The 21,403-nt window shown below is 40.9% G+C and overlaps 1 protein-coding gene across 2 annotated transcripts in view; it reads left to right on the top strand.

Annotated features, from left to right (window-relative positions):
* The window catches only part of DCLK2 (doublecortin like kinase 2), a gene marked incomplete at both ends in the record, with an annotated part of 155,414 nt that overhangs the window by 93,222 nt on the left and 40,789 nt on the right, over positions 1 to 21,403 (top strand). For both annotated transcript variants that reach the window (XM_079714920.1, XM_079714919.1), the window contains 4 exons: positions 305 to 407; positions 5,632 to 5,733; positions 6,616 to 6,666; positions 10,299 to 10,393. In XM_079714920.1, the coding sequence (XP_079571046.1) occupies positions 305 to 407; positions 5,632 to 5,733; positions 6,616 to 6,666; positions 10,299 to 10,393 (351 nt within the window). The remainder of the gene's footprint in view (positions 1 to 304; positions 408 to 5,631; positions 5,734 to 6,615; positions 6,667 to 10,298; positions 10,394 to 21,403) is intronic.

The raw sequence follows: 21,403 nt of genomic DNA, 5'->3' as shown, positions 1-21,403 counted from the left end.
CTGTTAATGGGAAACCTGGAATATATCACTGAGCCTCCTGTGGATGACCTTGACTTCACCTGTAAACAGAACATTGATGCTAGCTAGGAGCCCCTCGTTTTGTTGTTCTGAGGTCGGTCAGGAGACATTGTGTGGAAGTGCTCTGTGGAGGGTGAAATGCTTGGAAATGTGTGCTATTAAATAGTTTTTCATTCTGACTCAGTATTATAGGTGAGGCTAGAAAATATATTTAATTTTGCTGACTTTTGTTTCACTTCTAATGTTGCTAATTTATTTCTTGGACATGATTTTTTTTTTTTTTTAGGTTACTTGTCTGCAAGACTTTTTTGGTGATGATGATGTTTTTATTGCATGTGGACCTGAAAAATTCCGTTACGCCCAAGATGACTTTGTCCTGGATCACAGTGGTAAGGCAATTCATTGACCGTCTTTGTAACCCTGAAATGCAGGCTTGGGATTCTCACTTGGTGCATGTTAAGTGGTCTGGTGTGTTGGAGAAAGATGGCATTGGTGGTACTCTTTTTGAATTAATGAAAGTAGAAAATAACATGAAGATATTTACCTAGTTGCAAAAAACAAAAAAACCTAATTCAAGTGAAATAGTTTCCATTTTTTAGCAAGTTGGTTCCATCTCTTTTTACTGCATTGTTTTGCCTCTGAAATGGATGTCCTACCTTCTTCCAGAATGGTGCCTGGCTATGCCACCTTAAACGTATGGATAGTGTTGAACCTGAAACAGTTCATTATACATCTTCCATGTCCATAAAGAGATACATAAAAGGACAGTAAATTGTTAATAGTGATTATCTCAGGTTTCTTTTTATCTCATTGCTCTGTTCGCAACTTAAAAAAAAATAGCATGCATTGTTTATATATGCAGGAAAAATAAAGCTATTTTCATTGATGGGATAAGAAAATCCCTTTCTCTTAATTTTAGCCAAAAAATGGAGTTTTCAACTATTTAGCAATAACCTCAGTGATTTCAGATGATTTTGATCCTGGGAATATTGTTCTAATCTGTTGTCTGGAACAAATTTAAACGTATTGCTGTATTAGTGTTTATCTTAGCTGATAGTAAAGTCAACTTCATCTTTAAATGAGATAAAATCATACAGACATAACATTTCACAGAGAAGAGGGATGTTGGAGATTCAGTCCCACTCTTTAATTTCATGAATGAGGAAAGCTGGCTTTTCAAAAATTAAACTGGTGGTAAATCCTTTCCAGTTGTAGTGGTTCTGACAGTCCAAAATTACAGAAACATACTACCAAATAAATATGGCGACCCATAGACTTTTTAAAATTCAAGATGATACATTCTGTGGTATCAAACTTCCTTGTGTAATTCTTTCCTGTTACACTATGTCACTTACCTTGGGGCGATTTATCTACTTTGTGCTTGGGGCTCATCTATCTACTCTTATTGTTTTTTTCCACTGATGCCAAATTTCTTGGGGGTTTCTGTACTGTCTTATACTCTGTTGTACTGGCCCAGCTTTAGATTAGTAATGCCACCGGAAAGTCCATAAAGAATTGCCAATGTTACCTGTGCTTATGCTCTCCCCTGTTCTCATGGGTTGACTGAAAAACATGCATTTACATATCATCTGTATTTTACATCTTTTGCGGTACACGGGCCGCTCACTGTTGTGGCCTCTCCCGTTGCGGAGCACAGGCTCCGGACACGCAGGCCCAGTGGCCATGGCTTACGGGCCCAGCCACTCCGTGGCATGTGGGATCTTCCCGGACCGGGGCACGAACCTGCGTCCCCTGCATCGGCAGGCGGACTCTCAACCACTGCGCCACCAGGGAAGCCCCTACATCTTTTTTGACTGTAGCTTAATTTCATTTCATAATATTTCTTTGATGTCAATATGAGTCATTTTGAAAGCTGAGACACTGAAACTCAATAATATTATGCTCCAGGTTGTAAAGTTAATTTGGGTGGCAACAACAGCAATAAAACATTTATTGAGCACTTACTGTATATGTACTAGGCATTGTACTCACGGCTTTACATGTATGTTGTAAATTTACCTAAGCTATTTGAATTGTTCATAGTTTTTTGTTGTTTTGGCTACCAAAGAACTCCAATAATTAGAAGTGGGTGAAAGCTACTGACTTCTTCCCTCTTGATCCCTACTTAACCTTCTGCAAACTGGGGATAATAAAAGTGGCTTTTTCATAAAATACGACGAGGATTAAATGAGTTCATATGTGTAAAGCAGTTGGAAGTGTGCCCATTACACAGGATGTGCTATCCCTGTTGTTGCTGTTAATGTTAATATTATATCACCACCATTAGGTCATGACATTTTATGATGAAAGCAAGTCTCAGACCTAATTCTGCCACAAGTGCATTTACTAGGAGTTTTGCTGAAAACTCAGTCTCTGTGCACCGGTGCTGAATTAAATCACGGAGGCAGAATTTTGGGTGAAGTAGAAAAGAAGAGCTTTATTTCTTTGCCAGGCAGAGGGGAACACAGTGGGCTCCTTCCCTGAAAAACTGTGTGTCCCTACCCAGGGGGACCTGGTGAGGAGTTTTATAGCAATGGTTCAAGGGCTGGGTTGCTGGTAAGGATCAGGATGTTGCTGCAGGGTCTGCACTCCTTTAATCTGGTCTCACTAGTCTTCTGATGAATTTTTCTGGTTCCTTTAATCAGGCCTCAGGTGGTTTTCTCTGGAATGAAGATTGCTGACTTCTTCCATTTATTGAGGGTTTTCATTCTGTAAAGAGGTCAAAGATAGTGTTATGTGTATCCCTTGAGGGGGAACCAGGACCCTGCCCCAAGGCTGCACTGTTGTTCCTTGGCTGCTCCTCCCTTGTCTCCGCATCCCCTCCCTTCCCTGATTAGCAACTGTTTGAACCTGCCCTTTGGAACTCAGGGGAAGTCGTGGAAGCTGGAGTCTATTCCCTCCAAGAAACGGGGAACATATCTCTGGATATATGTATATGTATGGTTGATTCGCTTTGTTATAAAGCAGAAGCTAACACACCATTGTGAGGCAATTATACTCCAATAAAGGTGGAAAGAAGAAAGAAAGAAAAAAAAAGAAAGAAAGAAAGAGAAAGAAAGAAGGAAGGAAGAAAGGAAGGAAGTGGGAGGGGAGAGGGAGGGAGAGAGGGAAGGAAAGAAAGAAACGGGGAACACAGAAAGGCTTCTGTGCCCAGGAGCCCCACAGGGTCCTGGTAGGGTTCAGGAGGCAAAGATTTTTTTAACCATCAGTTCTTTAACTTGTGTTGTCATCTTGATGAGTCCCAGCTCTGTCCTTTTATACTGCTGACAACACCTTACGTTAAAAATCAGTTCAAAATCCATAGAATTCAGCTAAGCTGGTCTTAGTCAAGGAACAAAACCCTCCGTTAATGAGCTGGGTGCAGGACTGGCTCAGACTCCTACCCTGGGGGTAGTTCTGAAGTTCTGGTTATGGGCTTTCTAGATTTACCCATCCTGCTCATAAGGGAGTAGCAGTGCCTTTAGGAAGTTCTAACTAACCCACACACCACTCCTTCCAGCAGTGGAGTGCTTTCTAACATCCGTGCTGCTAATTAACTAAGCTGCTATTGCTGCATCCCCCTCTGAGTAAGGTTCTGATTAGAGTCTTTCAAATGCTAACTCTGCCTCCGTGGTGTGTATTTTCCTGATTCGTGTACTTCCCTTGTTAATTTATTGCCCCTGGGGTATAGATTAAAACCAACCCACATTTTAATCTTTCTGCGTAACTTGAAGTATTTTAATGTGAATTACAGACATTATGTTATCTAATTGAATCCTTATAAGAAGCCTATGAAGCAGATTTATTTTCATCCCAGTTTCATAGGGGAAAAAACTGAGACTTAGACCTAACCAAGGTCCACCAGTTAGCAAAGTCAAATCCATGCTTCATCCCAAATCTGCATGACTCCAAAAACCAGGTTCTTAATTGTTCAAATTAGAATTGATTATTTAAGCTGTTTAATTAGTTCTGGTTCTCTACATGCTAATTTATTTGGCAATTTATGGAAAGACCAAAGTTATTGTTTAGAACTAGTTTCCTCATTTTTGATGCTTTGGGCAGATGGAAAATAAGACAGTAAGGGGTTCATAAATTAGAGTCCTATACCCTTTCAAACTAAGGTTATCAGAGACTTGGAGAGAACTCTTTGTTGTAGCCTTTGCCTATCAATGCTACTGACCAAAATAATAATAATAAGTTGCACATGTGTAGATTAGGCTGTGGGTATGTGTGAATCAAGTTAGGACATCAGGATTTCTGTATTTATTAAGAACTCTACCAAAAGACAACCCTCAGAATCCAAAAGACAACCCTCAGAATGGGAGAAAATATTTGCAAATGAAGCAACTGACAAAGGATTAATCTCCAAAATTTATAAGCAGCTCATGCAGCTCAATAACAAAAAAACAAACAACCCAATCCAAAAATGGGCAGAAGACCTAAATAGACATTTCTCCAAAGAAGATATACAGAGTGCCAACAAACACATGAAAGAATGCTCAACATCATTAATCATTAGAGAAATGCAAATCAAAACTACAATGAGATATCATCTCACACCAGTCAGAATGGCCATCATCAAAAAAATCTAGAAACAATAAATGCTGGAGAGGGTGTGGAGAAAAGGGAACACTCTTACACTGCTGATGAGAATGTGAATTGGTACAGCCACTATGGAGAATAGTATGGAGGTTCCTTAAAAAACTAAAAATAGAACTACCATACGACCCAGCAATCCTACTACTGGGCATATACCCTGAGAAAACCATAATTCAAAAAGAGTCATGTACCAAAATGTTCATTGCCCCTCTATTTACAATAGCCAGGACATGGAAGCAACCTAAGTGTCCATCAATAGATGAATGGATAAAGAAGATGTGGCACATATATACAATGGAATATTACTCAGCCATAAAAAGAAACGAAACTGAGCTATTTGTAATGAGGTGGATAGACCTAGAGTCTGTCATACAGAGTGAAGTCAGAAAGAGAAAGACAAATACCGTATGCTAACACATATATATGGAATTTAAGAAAAAAAAAGGTCATGAAGAACCTAGGGGTAAGACAGGAATAAAGACACAGACCTACTAGAGAATGGACTTGAGGATATGGGGAGGGGGAAGGGTAAGCTGTGACAAAGTGAGAGAGTGGCATGGACATATATACACTACCAAATGTACAATAGATAGCTAGTGGGAAGCAGCCGCATAGCACAGGGAGGTCAGCTCGGTGCTTTGGTACCACCTAGAGGGGTGGGATAGGGAGGGTGGGAGGGAGGGAGATGCAAGAGGGAAGGGATATGGGAACATATGTATATGTATAACTGATTCACTTTGTTATAAAGCAGAAACTAACACACCATTGTAAAGCAATTATACTCCAATAAAGATTTTTAAAAAAAGAACTCCATCTGGAACAATGAGGTGAGTCGCAAGGTGTGAAGCCTAATTTAAGGTAACCTCAGGTGTGCTTTTGGGACAGTTGCTCTGTATATTAAAATTGTTTAGCATTAATAGGAAGGATGATCAGGTAATGGTTCTAGGCAGTAAACTACTGTCACATGTGATCTGTGATCTTCCTTTGGTGAGAATTAAAACCAGATCCACTTAAAGCACTTTCCTTCCTTTCTAGAATGCCGCGTCTTGAAGTCGTCTTATTCTCGCTCCTCAGCTGTTAAGTATTCTGGATCTAAGAGCCCTGGGCCTTCTCGACGCAGCAAATCACCAGCTTCAGGTAGTTAAAGGGAAAGGAAATGGATAGTCACAAAAGGGGCAGATCATTCTTCAGTTTTCTTTAATATGAATTAGTAGTCTTTCCCATCCTTGTACGCAGCCAGGTTCCAGAATGACATGATTTTTAAATCCAGAAGTTTAAGTCTGTTTCTCAAAGTTATAATAAGTGTCCTAACCCTTGGTGTTGTTCTGACACATTTTCTCAAGAACAGTCTTACCTAGATTCTTCTGGTATTTATGTAGAAGTGTTTCACATTTTGACCACTGTGTGCTGCATTTTTAATTTTGTGCTATAAGATTGTGGATATTTTCTTATCTTATTGGTTTAAAACATAACTGTACACGCCTAACAGCAATGTATTTACTTGGTAAGTTTCCACAGGCTTTTCCACCATCCAGCAATTTAATAGGAGCAACGATTATTATTAGAAAGTAGCACTGCTTATTTCAGAGTCAGGCTTACCTCTAACTTTCTTTCAGATCTTGAGCCTATAGATATGTCATAATTTTGACAGCTTTTGACATTTTTAAAGAATTAAAATATCCCCTAAATCTTTATATATTGATTCTGTAAGGCTCGCTTCTAGTAGTTATAATTTTGCTGATATCATTTCCCATTAAGGAAAGGATTGTGAAAAAACTGTGATTTTACATGGGGTAAATCTAGGACACGTGAAAGTAGTATTAATAAAAACTGTCAGAAGCATCAACCTTTTTATAAAATACCGAATTTGGGGGGTGTTCTACTTTTCTACTGCTTCTTTAGCACCTTTCCCACTTTCTCTAGGTCGGGTTGTTTTGCCCTTCTTTTTGTGTACACGTTTAGACCTGCTGAATAACCACTCTCCTTACTGTCTCCTTTGTTTATACTGAATGTGTCCAGTAAAGAGGGGTGGCCACTACTCCAGGGCCTACTCTACGGCCAAATCCCCAGGTGAGCCATGATTATTATGGCTTTGTCGCTCTGCTGGGTTTTTGTTTTCGTCTTTCGCCATATTTCTGTTTCCTTTTGCTCCATTTCCATGAATGCATCTGGCTTTTACCAGTGGACATCTGTGCAGTTATCAAGCGCTTCACAATGCTTCCGCCTCCCTTACTTGTTAGAGAGCCAGTCATCCTCAGAAGATTGCCAGGTGCCTGTCTGTGTGCAGTCACGGTACACAGTGATGGAGGAGACACAGCGCTTCACGGGGTGTGTCTTCTAGTTAATTTGGGAGAATAGCCTGTTATTGAAAAAGGCTAAGGGTTGTTGGTAACATGAAAATGGCCACAGAAGCAATTATACTCTCCTCTCCTTCCTCCCCACCCTGGGGTTAATAGGCGCAACATCCTCTCTCTAAAATATCAGCGATGTGAATATTTTTAACTGAATGCATCTCTCTGATGTTAAGCTTATTTCAAATCATATTGTGCTTTCTGTAAAGTATCTCACATGCAGGGAAAGCTAATATAACATGAAATTTGCGTAAATACACTTCACTGAGTTTACCATGTGGTAAATTAGACTTTTGTCAGGTTCTTAGCTTTTGTTTTGGTGATAGGTTTACAGATGCTTATCACATAAGTAATATAAATAAAAGTGGGGAGAGTGGTTCAAGGATCAGGTATTAAAATTAATCTAATTTTGTCTGCCTGAGGTCTAAAGAGGGAAATTAACATATTGAACTAAAAACATGTTTCATAGCCATACTTGTCTTGCAGACCAACTGCTCCATAACATAGTCTAATAAGTGTATAAATCTTTTTAACTAGAATTTGGAATGCTTAGAAACTGATTTGAGAAAATCTTAGGATTCCAATACTCCAGATTTTCAACTGAGTCCATATTTGGGTTTGGGTTAATAAAGTTTATCTTAACTTATAAGTAAAAGTTGTGAGATGTAAATCGCGTTTCAGAGGGCAAATGGCTTCTTTATAAGAGATTAACTCAAAAGCATGTTCAGCACACACTGCAGTTATAGAAAATGGAGAGAGAGTTTTGTATTATTAAATGCCACAGTACACAGAAGTAAAACTCGATTTTACGGACTGCTTTAGCTGTAGTATGCCTGTTACCATTTAGAACATTCCATAGGACTCACTGGAATTTCAAACAGAGCAAGTTACTTTGTAAATGTCATATTATACTTTTTCACTCTTGGGACAAAAGTGCTCCCATCAGTGAAGTCTTCTGGCTGACAAAATTCCTCAACAAAACTCTAAATTTATCTAAATAGCTAGATGATATGTAATAAACACATAGAAATTAATCTGGGTGATACAAGCGGGTAAACAGTTACCACAATTTGCATCTTAAAAATTCTCACTTCAGCTTTCTAGCTTGTGAATCTGTCGTAGTCCACCAGGATAAAAAATGTTCAGAGCAAACACACAAGAAAGCCCCCAAGTTTATTGCTTACCTTACAGTTGAGGGCAAGGGCGGATAAGAGCCTTATTTTGGGAGAGAAAATCCAGGGTGCAGTGAAGGAGGGAGCACTGCGGAGACGCTGGGCGTTGCCCACCTTCCTGTTGGTAGCAGCAGTGTCGGGGGAGAGAGCACAGTGTGGCTGTGTCCCAGGCCCCACGTACCCTCCCAGGGACTGGAGAGATGTGCAGATAAATGGCATTAAGAACTTCTCACTAGACGACAATTTTTTAGAACCTTTCAAATGCTATCAGAAACTTAGAGGGCTATATATGGCTTAGTGTCTCTTTAGGATGGGAGTTATTTGAGGGTAATTATGGACACGTAGTTACTGATACCAGTTCAATCCCTGGCAGTGAGTTTTGTTAAGAAATTATGTTTAGGCAGGAGGAGGTGTGTTTTTAGGGAAATTGGTCTGCCACAGGGCTTACCATGTGCAGGAACCAATTTTTCTTCTTTCGTCCCTTTTCTGTCACGGTTCCAAGGAAATCTTTGATATCAAAGTGGTTTCTGAATATCAGTGAAAGGTAACAGCCCTTGGTGAGTAGGAACTGGTGACCTGAACAGGTTGCTGTGTGGAATGAAGGGGAAAAGGAGCCAAACTCAGTGCCAGCTCACAGCAAGCTTACTAGTTCACTGCTCATGGTAATCTCTCTTTTACGTGAATTCCTACCACCAGTTCCCTTTAAGGAGAATTTTTAAAAGAAAGAGCATTAATTGAAGTGTAACTTTATTGAATAATAATCAGGGCTGTTGAATCCTCTTAAAAGTTTCTAATTAATTGTACAGTTACTTGTGTTGTACTTGTGCTCTAAATACCCACATACATTTGTTAAGAAAATCTAGATAACGGATAGTGATTTATGACTGAGTGGTTTTCAACTAGAAAAATTCAAGTTTGGTAATTTAAAAATAACTGGAAAATTTTTTCATCTTTGCTGAATTTTTACAAGGAGCAATACAATAAACATACATGACTCATCTAATCACAAATACTTACAGATCCAGAATTCGGCCTCCGTTCAAGGACTGGTGCTTACTTTTTTGAGTCACCTATTCAGGACCTTTATCTCTGCATTTTGCTTTTTATATTTATTAGCATCATTTAAAATAACAGTTGTCTCCTCCCTTGTATTAAAAAGATTTTTTAAAAAGGAAATGGACTTTGCTTCTCTTTCCATAGACACGAATGCCAGTTTTCATCTGCTTGGGGCAGAAGCATTGAAGATTAATGATAAAAGGGATTAAAGCACTCCTTAGAAGAGGAATATATATATATATATACGAATACCAGATGTTAACTAATAGTTTTGTGAAATTACAGCAGAAGTGGATCCCATTGGTATAATTAGGAATAAGCCTGAGTTATACTGAGATGTGTGACTAGCATTGTATAGTACAAAATCTGCCAACTGACCCTCCCCTTGAAACAGCCGTGCCCATACTCTTCCCTACCAAGTCTCTAAATTGAGCTTTCAACGTAGGAAGTGTATGGAAGTTTGGAGGAGGGTGTTCAAAAAACCAACAAGACTTGCTAAATAATGGGGAAATTAAGTTGAGAAGACAAGAAAATGGAAGGAATTAGAAATAACTAGTCTAGATAATAAGAAATTGGCTTTCAAACAAATAAGTAGGTATTACAAGGAAAATGACCAGTAATTTTCTTTTTCCATTAAGGATATACTTAGAAAATGTGTTAGAATCATGGTGGAATTGATTTGGGAGAGCCACAAGAACGTCTTGGTTATTCAGGTTGGTGTATACTAAGATACTGGATATTGGAGTAGTTATAGGACAACCTTCAGAGTAGACCATTACAAATATAACAGCCATGCATTTCTCTACCCTTGATGGCAGGCAGGATATATGGACAAGTTGTTGCTCACATCTCTAACTCCATAACGTTTTATATATTTGTTTATGTCACTGTTGGAAAACTATTATTGAAAATAATTCTAGTTTCACTGCTTATTTGTCTGATACTTTGTCTGTAATGCAGTAAGACACATTATTTTTGCTTTTTGCTGATTTACCGTCTGCTTTGAGCTTTGAATGAATCGGAGCTCCGTTGGAGCTATACTGGGCATATGCTTAGTGTTTTTACACAATCTGGTGGTTCTGGGTTTTAATTACCTCTGTCTCCTTTGTTGTCTCATGATCAGTTAATGGAACTCCCAGCAGCCAGCTTTCCACTCCTAAATCTACGAAATCCTCCAGTTCCTCTCCAACTAGCCCAGGAAGTTTCAGAGGATTAAAGGTATGAAATGGGATATGTGGCATATTTGTGTGATTTTGTTATTTTGAGGTGCATAGTTTAGTTAACTTGTTCAGGGGCTTGGGTGCAGTAACAAATCATAAAGGAAAGAGTTTAGGATTTGGAACCAGGAAGACCTGGCTTTGAATCTTGTGTCCTTTTTCATCTTGTAATTTGGGCCAATTCACTTAACTCTTCTGAGCTAAAGTGTTCCCATCTCTTAAATGGGAATATAAAGTTGTGGTTAGGGTTGAACATAATGTGGTTTTATATAAATAAATAGCAGTTTTCCTATTATTATCAAAATGATTTACAATGGCAAAGCCTTGGAGAACACCACGATTCTTTTTTAAAATGTCATTTAAAATCATGATTTTAATATCGTTAACATAATTTGACTGTGTGAAAGTCTAAAACAGAGTGAAATTCTAGCATAATATTTACATACACAAGTTAGTAACACAAGAAAACTATGTTCATTTTGGTGAAGAACTTAGGAATAAATCTTAGGTTTTGACTGTGGTGTCCTAAAAATATAAACAGTAACTTAACATGATTAAGCAGTTGGTTTAATATGCATTTTATCTAATAGAGAAGGAGAAGAATGAACGATGAGCAAAACCAAATTTGCAGGATTTCCACAAGTTTAATTTGATTTAGTAGCCCTCAATAATTTAAGTTTATAAGAGGAAATTTGCCCGGTAAAATAGCAGTACATGATTTTTCTTAAAGATTGAAAGTGTCCTTTTGTAGAAACAATCAAATTGTCTGTATGGTAATGTACTTTAGGAAGATGGAAGTGTACACAGTGCCATGATGTACACGCGTATTAACTTTCATTCTCTTGGAGTGTTTAACATCGGATGCAACTTCGTTAGGAATACATTCTTGAAAGTTGGTTGCCCCAACACTTCAGATATCGTCCGAGTGGTTTTCTTTACTTTAAGGATGCTGAAAAACATTTTTCACTGATAAAGTGAAAGGTAAAAGCCCCAGCACGCCTGGTGAATGTGGGGTGGGAACCTGCTGGGCCAGCAGGGCGGTGGGCCTGCGGGTCCTCACTGCCTGCAGGGCTCTGTTCTCCACCTGACACTCAGGTGTGCTTGTCCTGTCCTGAGAATGTTGTATCTACCTCAGAGTGAACTGCATGGTTCTTGTCTGAGTGCCTGACTTCAAAAAGAGAAGTTTCTTCTGGAAAAGGACAGATCAGATTGTCTGTTTTTGTGCCTGCTTGCTTATGTATGTTGGCAGAATTTGGACTGAGACGAATAGTCAGTTTGGGATTGGGAACACATAAGCTCTCAGTAACCTCTACGTACTGGAAGTTCCTTATATTTATCAAAAGAACCGGCCATTTTCTGAAGTGCTAAATTGGCTTAGGTCAGTGTATAATATGATTTCAGTGGAATTTTTTTTAAGATTTATGTATTATTTACTTATTTTTATTTATTTTTGGCTGTGTTGGGTCTTAGTTGTGGCACGCGGGGTGCACAGGCTTCTCTTTTCTAGTTGTGGCGCACAGGCTCCAGGGCGCATGGGCTGTGAAGTTGTGACACACAGTCTTAGTTGCTCCGTGGCATGTGGGATCTTAGTTCCCTGACCAGGGATCGAACCCACGTCCCCTGCGTTGTAAGGCGGATTCTTTACCGCTGGACCACCAGGGAAATCCCTCAATGGAATTCTTAAATGTCAACCCCAAAAGAAAAGTTATATCCGTTAAAAATCACTCATGTAATTATTTTCAGCTTTTCTTTCCCAACTTATTTTCTCCAGAATAGATTGGAGATGCTCTCTTTTTAATCCGGGTAACTTTAAAGAGAACTAGAGTAAAGATCAAGTTGATTCACCTCTTTTCCAGTTCTAGTTGTTTCATCCTTTGTTAAAACTAAAGCAAGTTGTTCCAAGTGCTGGTAATTGTCAACCTAGGACAGACCTAACCTAAGCTTTGCAGTGATCCACCTGCAAAGGTCACTTGTATTTCTCCCTCAGGCTGTTGCTGTAGGCAGGGCTGCTCTGATCCTTGACCTAGGACTGCGTTTGGCCGTCCCAGAAGGTACCTTACCCAGGGTCTTGGTCATTTCCCCCTTTTTTTTTTGTTATCCATTGGTAACCTGGTCTCCCATCTTTCTTCCCAGTCCATCTTCAGCTCTCAGCCCAAGATTGTCCTTTTTTATTGTTGCCACTGGGTCAGTTGGTGCTGCTTAATGCTCTGAGTACAGACCCATTCCTTCATGTATGTGCACAGACTTGCAGGAGATCACTCACAGATGCGGAAGTCTGGAGTGAAGAGGCATGGGATTTTTAAAACATGCTAATAAGTTGTATTATTGCAGAGACATTAGATAAAAGTGTTCTCACTACACTAGGTGTATCTTAATTATTAGAGTAACCCCAGCATTTAGCACACACAGTTCCATGGCACGTGGTAAGTGCTCAAGGATCACTTATTGATGCAGAAGTAAATGAAGAAGGTTAGGGAAATGCTGATTCCTGGTCAAGAGTGAAGATGAGATTACCAGTAAGATAAAGAGTGGTGGTTCTTCCATGACCTCCCACCCCGTCCTTTCTCCTCTGCCACACCTGGGGCTTGGCTAACAGCTGTGAGACCTCCTCTTGAGTTTTCTTTTGATCATCTGTAAAATAAGGATGTTTGACCTTAGATAACTTCTAGAGTGCTAAGATTAGAGTTCTTTTAAGTTGCCCCAAAATCTGTCTAGGAAGCTGGGGAGTCTATTTCTCTTCCTCTCAGTTTATAGCTGATGCAGAATCACTGAATCTTACATTAAATATTCTCAGCTAAACAAGTCTCTGCCACACCCATCAGCTGTTTGGACACAAAGCTAAATACCTCTAACCCCTGCCTGTTCCCAGGGGTCATACTTTGTGGACATTTCATCTCATCACAGTTCCCCACAGGCCATGGTGTGTATTGTCCTTGGAATGAAAACCTGCCTTTGAAATACTGCAGCTTAGTTTTTCTCTTCACTGTACAAAATACCGTAATTTCGATGTCATTGTAGAGCTCTAGTCAGCATCTGTCCACGTTTGCCTTATTTTCTCTATTCAGTGACATTACAAATGGAGAATTACAGATAATTACCATGTGTTAGTGCTATGCTTTTTCCTTCCCTTCATTTAAAATAGCTTATTAAGATCAATTAAGAGGAGATGTCTGACAATGGAGAGCTGTTTTTCATGGGCAGGAACTCTTTACCACTATTTATCCTACTTAGATGCTTTCATGGCTTTGGGGATAGTCTTTTCCCAGAGAATCAGGGAACTGACAAAAGCAAGCAAACCAGGCCAGGACAGCGTATGCAGGAGTTAGCACTCACATCACTCTCTATCCCAGGACACAGTTTTTTGGCAGATGGCTTTTTTTCCCTCTACTATCTGGGTTTTACTTACTAGGGAATTAAGCAAAATTAAGTCAAAGATAAGCAGAATTTGATATCCTGTCAGTTTTTCCCCCCTTTGTGCCAGTTTCTGGGAACCATTTTGTGTTTGGGTGGAGACACTGAAAGAACTGAAAATGGAAATAGCGACATTGTGATGTTTGATCTCTGACCCAGAGCGCCGTTTTTGTTTGCTCCTTGAAGAAGACAGGAATTCAGAAGCAGTTCCCCCTCCTCCACAAAAAGCCCTCATTGTTTTCTCGATAGTACTCTGGTGAAGACGACAACTCTGTTCCATTCATACCTGTTCATAGAAGGTCAAGCTCTCTAAGGGGCTGGACCAAAGGCAGGAGAAGAAGCAAAGCTTTCCTCAAATTGGGAATGTTGTTTTGCAAGGTGGGGTGTTAAGAAATAGTGTGGCAGGGCAGAAATAGAGACACAGATGTAGAGAACAAACGTATGGACGCCGAGGGGGGAAAGCAGAGGCGGGTGGAGGTGGTGGTGTGATGAATTGGGAGATTGGGACTGACATGTATACACTGATGGGTATAAAATGGATGACTAATAAGAACCTGCTGTATAAAAAAAATAAAAGAAAAGTAAAAAAAAAAAAGGAAATAGTGTGGCGACCAAGTAATTAAGGTTCTTTAAACCTAAAACCAAAAGATGTTAGGACAACTGAGAGTTAGTTGTCCCTCAGTTATAACTCTTTGGTTTTGCTAGACAGTTACCTAAAACCATAGAATGTGGAAACTGGAAGTGGCCTCAGATCTTTTAGTTTGTCTTCATTGTATAGATGGAGAATCTGAGGTACACTCAAATCTCTCCCTCTGTTACAGTTTCTCATCTTGGACTTTGTTTTACTATTATTTTAAATTTTTTTTTGGCTTTAAAACGAGTGTGATGCCATATCAAGTCAATGTTATTCTCTCAGCATGTACTCTGTAAGAGGTGGGTGTGGGTGTTTATTTGGCCAGCATTTGAGTATATGCTAGAGTAGTATGATCAGTATTCACAGCAGCTTTTTAGGAAGTATGAAAAAAGCATTGTACTGGTCATGACGGTGACATGGTATAGTCAGCTGCCTTTTAAGAGGTCCTATCTGTTCAGTGTTCAGTGATTTTTAAAAATAATAACCTGTTTTCCTGACTAGCTTAAAGATGGATTTCAGATGGTTTTGGATGCAGTTAGGTTATGCTATTTGGACGATAAACTCACCTTGACCTAAAAAAAAAAAAGAATCTGAGGTGCAGAGATGTGAAGTGAGTGGCTCTAGGCCCCAGTGGCCAGTTGGGATCTCTGACCCTTTCACAGTCTCCGTCTCTAACTTTTGACCTTCCCCCATCCCTGGTGGGCCTGCTTCAGTGACCCCAACACAGGCACCCCTTGGAAAACCTGTGCTGTGTAGGCCTTTTAGGAGGGTGAGTGCCTGGGTTTAGATACGCACAAATGCTCTGAATAAGAACAGGTTGCGAGGGGCTTCCCTGGTGGCGCAGTGGTTGAGAGTCCGCCTGCCGATGCAGGGGACGCAGGTTCATGCCCCGGTCCGGGAGGATCCCACGTGCCGTGGAGCGGCTGGGCCCGTGAGCCATGGCCGCTGAGCCTGCGCGTCCGGAGCCTGTGCTCCGCAACGGGAGAGGCCGCAACAGTGAGAGGCCCGCGTACCGCAAAAACAAACAAACAAACAAACAAAAACGGGTTGTGAGACTGGGAAAGGAATAAGGAGAGGGGAGGGTTGGGAAAAGGGAGAGGTGATCCTGGGGTAGGGGAGGGGGGAAAGGCCAGAGGAAGGGCGAGGAAGACAGGGAAGAACTCCTGTTGGCAGCTCTTCCTGGGAGGCTTGGTGTGAGAGATTGTTCATCGTATCTAATGGGGATTCTTTTCAAGTGAAATGGTTACACTGTGTGACCAGCAGTTTTACTTTAGTGGGTCAGCTTTAGATAAATGACAAAGTTCACAATGGGTTAGGGTTATTGGGTTTGTTTGTTTGTTTGTTTGGGTTTTTTTTGGAAGCCAACAATGGAGCTCAGTATGGTCAAGACTGGCACAGGTTGGAAACAGACTGTGTAGTCCTGCCCCCGCAGGTGCATGGGTACCTCGACCTGGGATAATGTTCCATAGTGGGCCTGCGATGGAGGCCACCTTGTGAGCACACTGGCATGACTGGGATTTGCATGCAGAGTGCACGCTCTAACCACTACTGGCCCCCAAAGACACAGTGAGAAAGCAGGGCACGTCTGTTATACAGATGACTGGAACTACGTAGTCAGACCAAAAATTAGTAAAATGGGTTGCTAGGGTTACCCACTGGGCTTCTTCCCTAGAACCTAGTGCCTAGGTATGACAAGTTGGCTTTGCTTTTGTACAAGTTTTGGGAATACGGCTTTTTTAAAAGACAGGACCACTCGTGGTGATAGTCACGTGGGGAGGAGGTATTTTTGCAGCTGTTTCCACCACTGTGGACCAGGCTACCCACCAAGCCAGGCAGACGGGGAGCCAAAGGCCTTGAGGTAAGGCCAGCTCATGCCAGGTTGTACTAGGCCTGTGTCAGGAAGAACTCTTGTTTATTTTCCTTTTATTCTCCTTACTTATTAAAATTTTCTGTGAATGTTCCAATCTGTCCCAGTTAAGGTAAGGGACCCATTTAGGCCAGAGGATGAAGGCAGAGATGCCACCCGCTCGTGTGCAGTTACATAGAAAGAGAGGCTCAGAGAAGGGAGAAGCCCAGAGGCCCCTGCTCTGAGATGGACACAAGATGGTGCAGTGATTCAGGGTGTGAGCTCGGAAACCGGAGTGTCTGGGTTTCATCTTGGCTACTCACTAGCTGTGTGGCCTTGGGGAACTCACATCACGTTATCTGTAAAAAAGGGGATTCCTAGGACCTACTGCACAGGGTTGAGATCAACTGATTAAATATAAAGAAAGGACTTAGAATAGCTTTGTTACTCTATTATTCTACTGTTATTCGTTTATATTCTATTTGTATTACAGTAAGCATTGGGGTTTCCAGGTTCAGTTTTCACATGAGGGAAGTTTCAGTTAGAAAAAAAAAAATGATAGGCAGTAGTGTAGGAGAAGGAACGAGAAAGTGAGGGAAGTCAGACTCCAGATATTATTACCTTCTCTGCTTTTCTGTTATGACTTTCTCTCCCAGCTCTACCCTTCATCTTTGTTTTCCTGCCCTCTCTACATGTTCCAACCCTATTAGTAATCTATAGGTAATTCTGTTAGTAACAAGGTATCCCCAAATTTAGCAGCTTAAAACAACAATAAAAAATTATTTTCTTGGGCTTCCCTGGTGGTGCAGTGGTTGAGAGTCCGCCTGCCGATGCAGGGGATGCGGGTTCGTGCCCCGGTCCGGGAAGATCCCACATGCCTCAGAGCGGCTGGGCCCGTGAGCCATGGCTGCTGAGCCTGTGCGTCCGGAGCCGGTGCTCCACAACGGGAGGGGCCACAACAGTGAGAGGCCCGTGTACTGCAAAAAAAAAAAAAAAAAAATTATTTTCTCCCACAGTTCTTGTGGGTCAGGAATTCAGGAGCAGTTTAAGATCTTTCAAGAGGTTGTAGTCAATATGTATTCCGGGGCTTCAGTCACCGGCAGCTTGACTGGGAACGGCCGATCCCCTCCCAAGGTGACTCACTCACTTGGTGGCAAGTTGTGCCGGCTCTTGGCAGGAGGCCTCAGTTCCTCACCATGTGGACCCCTCCCTAAATTGGCTTCAGGATCCTCAGAATGTGGCGACTGCATTTCCCCAGAGTGAGTGGTCTGAAAGACAGTGCCCTGCAGACGTTCCCCTATCTATGACCTAGCCTCGCAGGTCAGACACCATCATTTCCCTCATAGCTCAGTAGTCACAGAAGTCAGCCCAGTTAGGCGTGGGAAGAGACTGCACGAGGGCATGCACGTCAGGAGACGAGGCTCACGGGGACCATCTTGGAGGCTGTGGCTCCCACTCCCCTTCTCTGCTTTCCTCTCACCCAGACTTTCTTTCCTAGGCTGCGTCTGCTCCCTCAGTAGCTTTCTGTCCATTCTCCCTTTTGAGCACCACAAAAGTCTCTCTCCCCATCAGTTTCTTTGCTTTGTTCCCCTTCCAGTCCTTTTGTTCTCCAGACCGATCACTCCCTGTGCATTCTTCTCTCTCCCCTGCAAATCCTAGAATCCTACCACCGCTGTTGTTTTCTTCTCTTAATCCCCCATCTTCCTGATCCTCCAGTTTCTCCTTGACCTCAGCCCGTGGTCTCCTGTTTCCTCTGCCCAGGTCCCTCTGAGTCTCTTCGATCTAGCTGATAACCTTCCCTTCTGGAATATTTACTGTGAGTAAATCACAGCATTTTCTTTGGGACAGATAGGCAATAAAGAGCACTAAATGTGTCATCAGCTGCCAGATGGATGAAGAAAGCATTTCCCTGAAATTTAATTCATCATCCATGTCCCAGTTTAAGACTTTCAAGGCTGTAGTAACTCAAGGCTTCAGAGTCAGGGGCACATCTGTGGACACTGGGGGATGAAATGTCTCATGTTTTGATGCTGAAGTGTATGCCCAGGGGCTGTCTACTGTGAGCATTCTTGTTGGTTGAAAGAAGAAAGAAAAAAGTACATTTGGAACATTATCCAACATCTTGAGATTATAAACTGTCTGATGTGCTGATATTTTGTCTGATGAATGTCTCCTGGGTCTGCTGGTGGTGAAAGATTTTCCAGATTTGTGAAGTGTGATGAAAGGGCTGGTAGTATCTCATACTGATTGGCAGAGCTAAAATGTAACTCTTTGACCTTCTGAACTCAAAACTTCTTTTCGAAGCTGTGAAATGTAAATCCACGGTAGCGTCTGACCTTCAACATTTTCGCTTTTCCCTGGAGCTTTGGCTTTTCTTTGGTATTTAAAACTAGTTAATGGTCTTCAGTACGAAGAGACTGACGACTTATATACCTCCTTTATTACCTCAGAAATGTTGGGTGGTGACTTCATCTCTGATCATAATTGATTTTGTTGACAGAAACAAAAGCAAAAGAGGGACTAAGCAGTTTTGAAGACTTCAGTGCCCTAAAAAAGAAATCATCACAATGACTCCCAGATTCTGTCTGAGGACAGTGATTTGTACACTGTAGTTGTTAAGTAAAAAAAAAGCATTTGGTGGGTAAATGGCTCACCTGGGTGGAAGCCCTTTTTTATGGGGGTGGAGGGAGAGTTTGCCAAGCAAATCAGTGTGCAAGTTGGATCAATTGTAAAAACTTTATTTGAATATAAGCAGCATATGTGTTTATCTTAAACACCCCCTTATTCGTGAAAGTGGTAATTAAACCTTCTTCTCGGTCACGCATTAGAAAATTGGATGGTGATAATACTTAGAGGTTGTGGTAGTGAGCTGGCCTGTGCCAGTGACAGACAGTGATAGCCTCCATTGTTGGCACTGAAGAGACAGGCACCACCTCCCCCACCATGCAGGCATCCTAGAAATTGGTGGTACCTCACACTGAAATCATGTAGACATGTTTAGCAGGTAGGTGTGGCCATACCACCTGTTGCCGAAAAATCTAGTAATCCAATAAGCAAAATCCAATGCTTGAAAGGCTCACTCATAGGGATGTGATGAGATTCTTTGCTGGTTTTGGCAGGCCATGTAGTCAACTGAGGTGGCAGCGATACTCAGAGGAACAGAAAGCCAAAGTCAGCAGGTTCCATACAGCTCCTTTTGTAACTGGGTCCCAGCTCGTACTGCTCACCACATGACAGGCTAATAAATTGAGAGAGGAGTTGTTGAGGCAAGGAACAGAGACTTTATTCGGAAAGCCAGCAGACTGAGAAGGTGGAAGACTAGTGTCCCAAAGAACGATCTTACCTGAGTTAGAATTCAGGCTTCTTTTATACTAAAAGGGGAGGGGCTGTGGTTGGTTGGCAGAAACTTCTTGGTGCCAGAATCCTTTGTTCTTGCAGCTGTCCATGTAGTTCAGGTCACAATGTTCCTCTCAACCTCCAGCAAGACAAATGTTATTCTCTGTTCTGCAACTTTTTATCTCTATATGAATGGGAAAATGTTATATCTTTAAAGGTCAGAGCCTTGAGAATGGGCTGTCCTGTATATTTCAGGCTAGAAGCAACATTCTTTTAGTTATTAACTTGTAGCAAAAGCAATAGAATATAAAGGTTAAAGTAAAAGAAACATCCAGTATGGAGTCAGGTTTGTTCTTCCCTATTAAACTTTCATGGACTTGAGCTGGCTACCATCTCAAACCATGTACATGCACAAACAGTGGGTCCTGTTTACTGCTGTTCACCACTGTGAACCAGTCACAAGTCTCAAGCACCACTGATTTTACCAAATGAAACCAAGTGTAAGGTATGGCTACAGATAGGAATACTTTGTATGTTACTAACCCTTAGGTGCTGATTCAGATTAATGGTTCTCATGTCTCATTACTAATACTGAAGTATTTCAAAGTAAATTATCACAAATCCAATATTAAAGCGATAAAGCTTCTGTTTTTAAATGGATGCCTAATTTATACTGGTTTTCCTTCTAATTAATGGAACTGATATTTCTGATATTTTTTAGAAAACACCACAAAAATGATAATGAGGCAAATCTATTTACAAGTAATATCTAGAATACTGATGTTTTAAAAAATCTTCAGTACATTTCAGAGGTCATCTTTTTAAAGAAAATTTTTCTTAAGATTGCTTTATGTGAGGAAAGGCTGTGTATTTATTTATCGACTTGTATATTATTTGACTAAATTATAAGAATGTGATTATAGTTATGTACTCTGAAAGCATGTTCTAAATATACCCCAGTGAATATTTTGATCAGTGAGTCTGGTATAGGGTACAAGACTTCTTGAGGAGGTCATAGTGTGAGACTAGCTGAATAGCCTGGGCTCTGCAGTCAGACCCGGGTTTAAATTCTGAATCCACATTTGCTGTGGCATTTGGGCAAGTTATATAACCTCTCTGAGCTTTGGTTTCTTCACAGATCGATGGAGATGATGATAATACCTAATTCATAAGATATAAAAGTACTCATTTTAAGACTTGGCACAAAGTAGGCATTCAGTAAACTGTAATGAGTTGCTTCTTTCCTTTTCTTACAAAGAGAACATTGTTCTTGGGCTATTGATGACTCACAATGGCTAGGTTACTGGATGAGTGACAGAGAGAACTTAAATTAAGATAGCTGGACGATTAATTACAATTACTGCCAGAAACTTCCTCCACAGAGGTTCGCAACCTTAGCTACACATTAGACCTTCTGTGGAGCTTAAAAAAATATTGATGCCTGGGCCCTACATGCAAGAATTCTTTAATCTGCGGTGCAGCCTGGCAATAGAATTTTTCAAATCTTCCCTGGTAATTCTAATGTACAGCCAAGGACAGAGAACCATTGCTTTATAACAACCATACCCTGGGGTTTATTCTGTTCTAAGCATTTAAAAGTGTAAGAATTATATTGGAGGAAAATCTTTCCTAAGAAAGTTCTTGTAGACCAGGAATTTATTTGCCTGTGGCCACATTTTGCCCAGCGCCTGTTTTTCTCATTAAAGTTTTATTGGAATACAGCCATGCTCATTTGTTTCCATTTGGTCTATGGCTGTTTTCACGCTACAACAGCAGAGTTGAGT

This window comes from Hyperoodon ampullatus (assembly GCF_949752795.1).
Source record: "Hyperoodon ampullatus genome assembly, chromosome: 1".
Classification (NCBI taxonomy): Eukaryota; Metazoa; Chordata; class Mammalia; order Artiodactyla; family Ziphiidae; genus Hyperoodon; species Hyperoodon ampullatus.
Note: the sequence above shows the minus strand (reverse complement) of the source record. Positions and strands in the feature narration are given on the sequence as shown.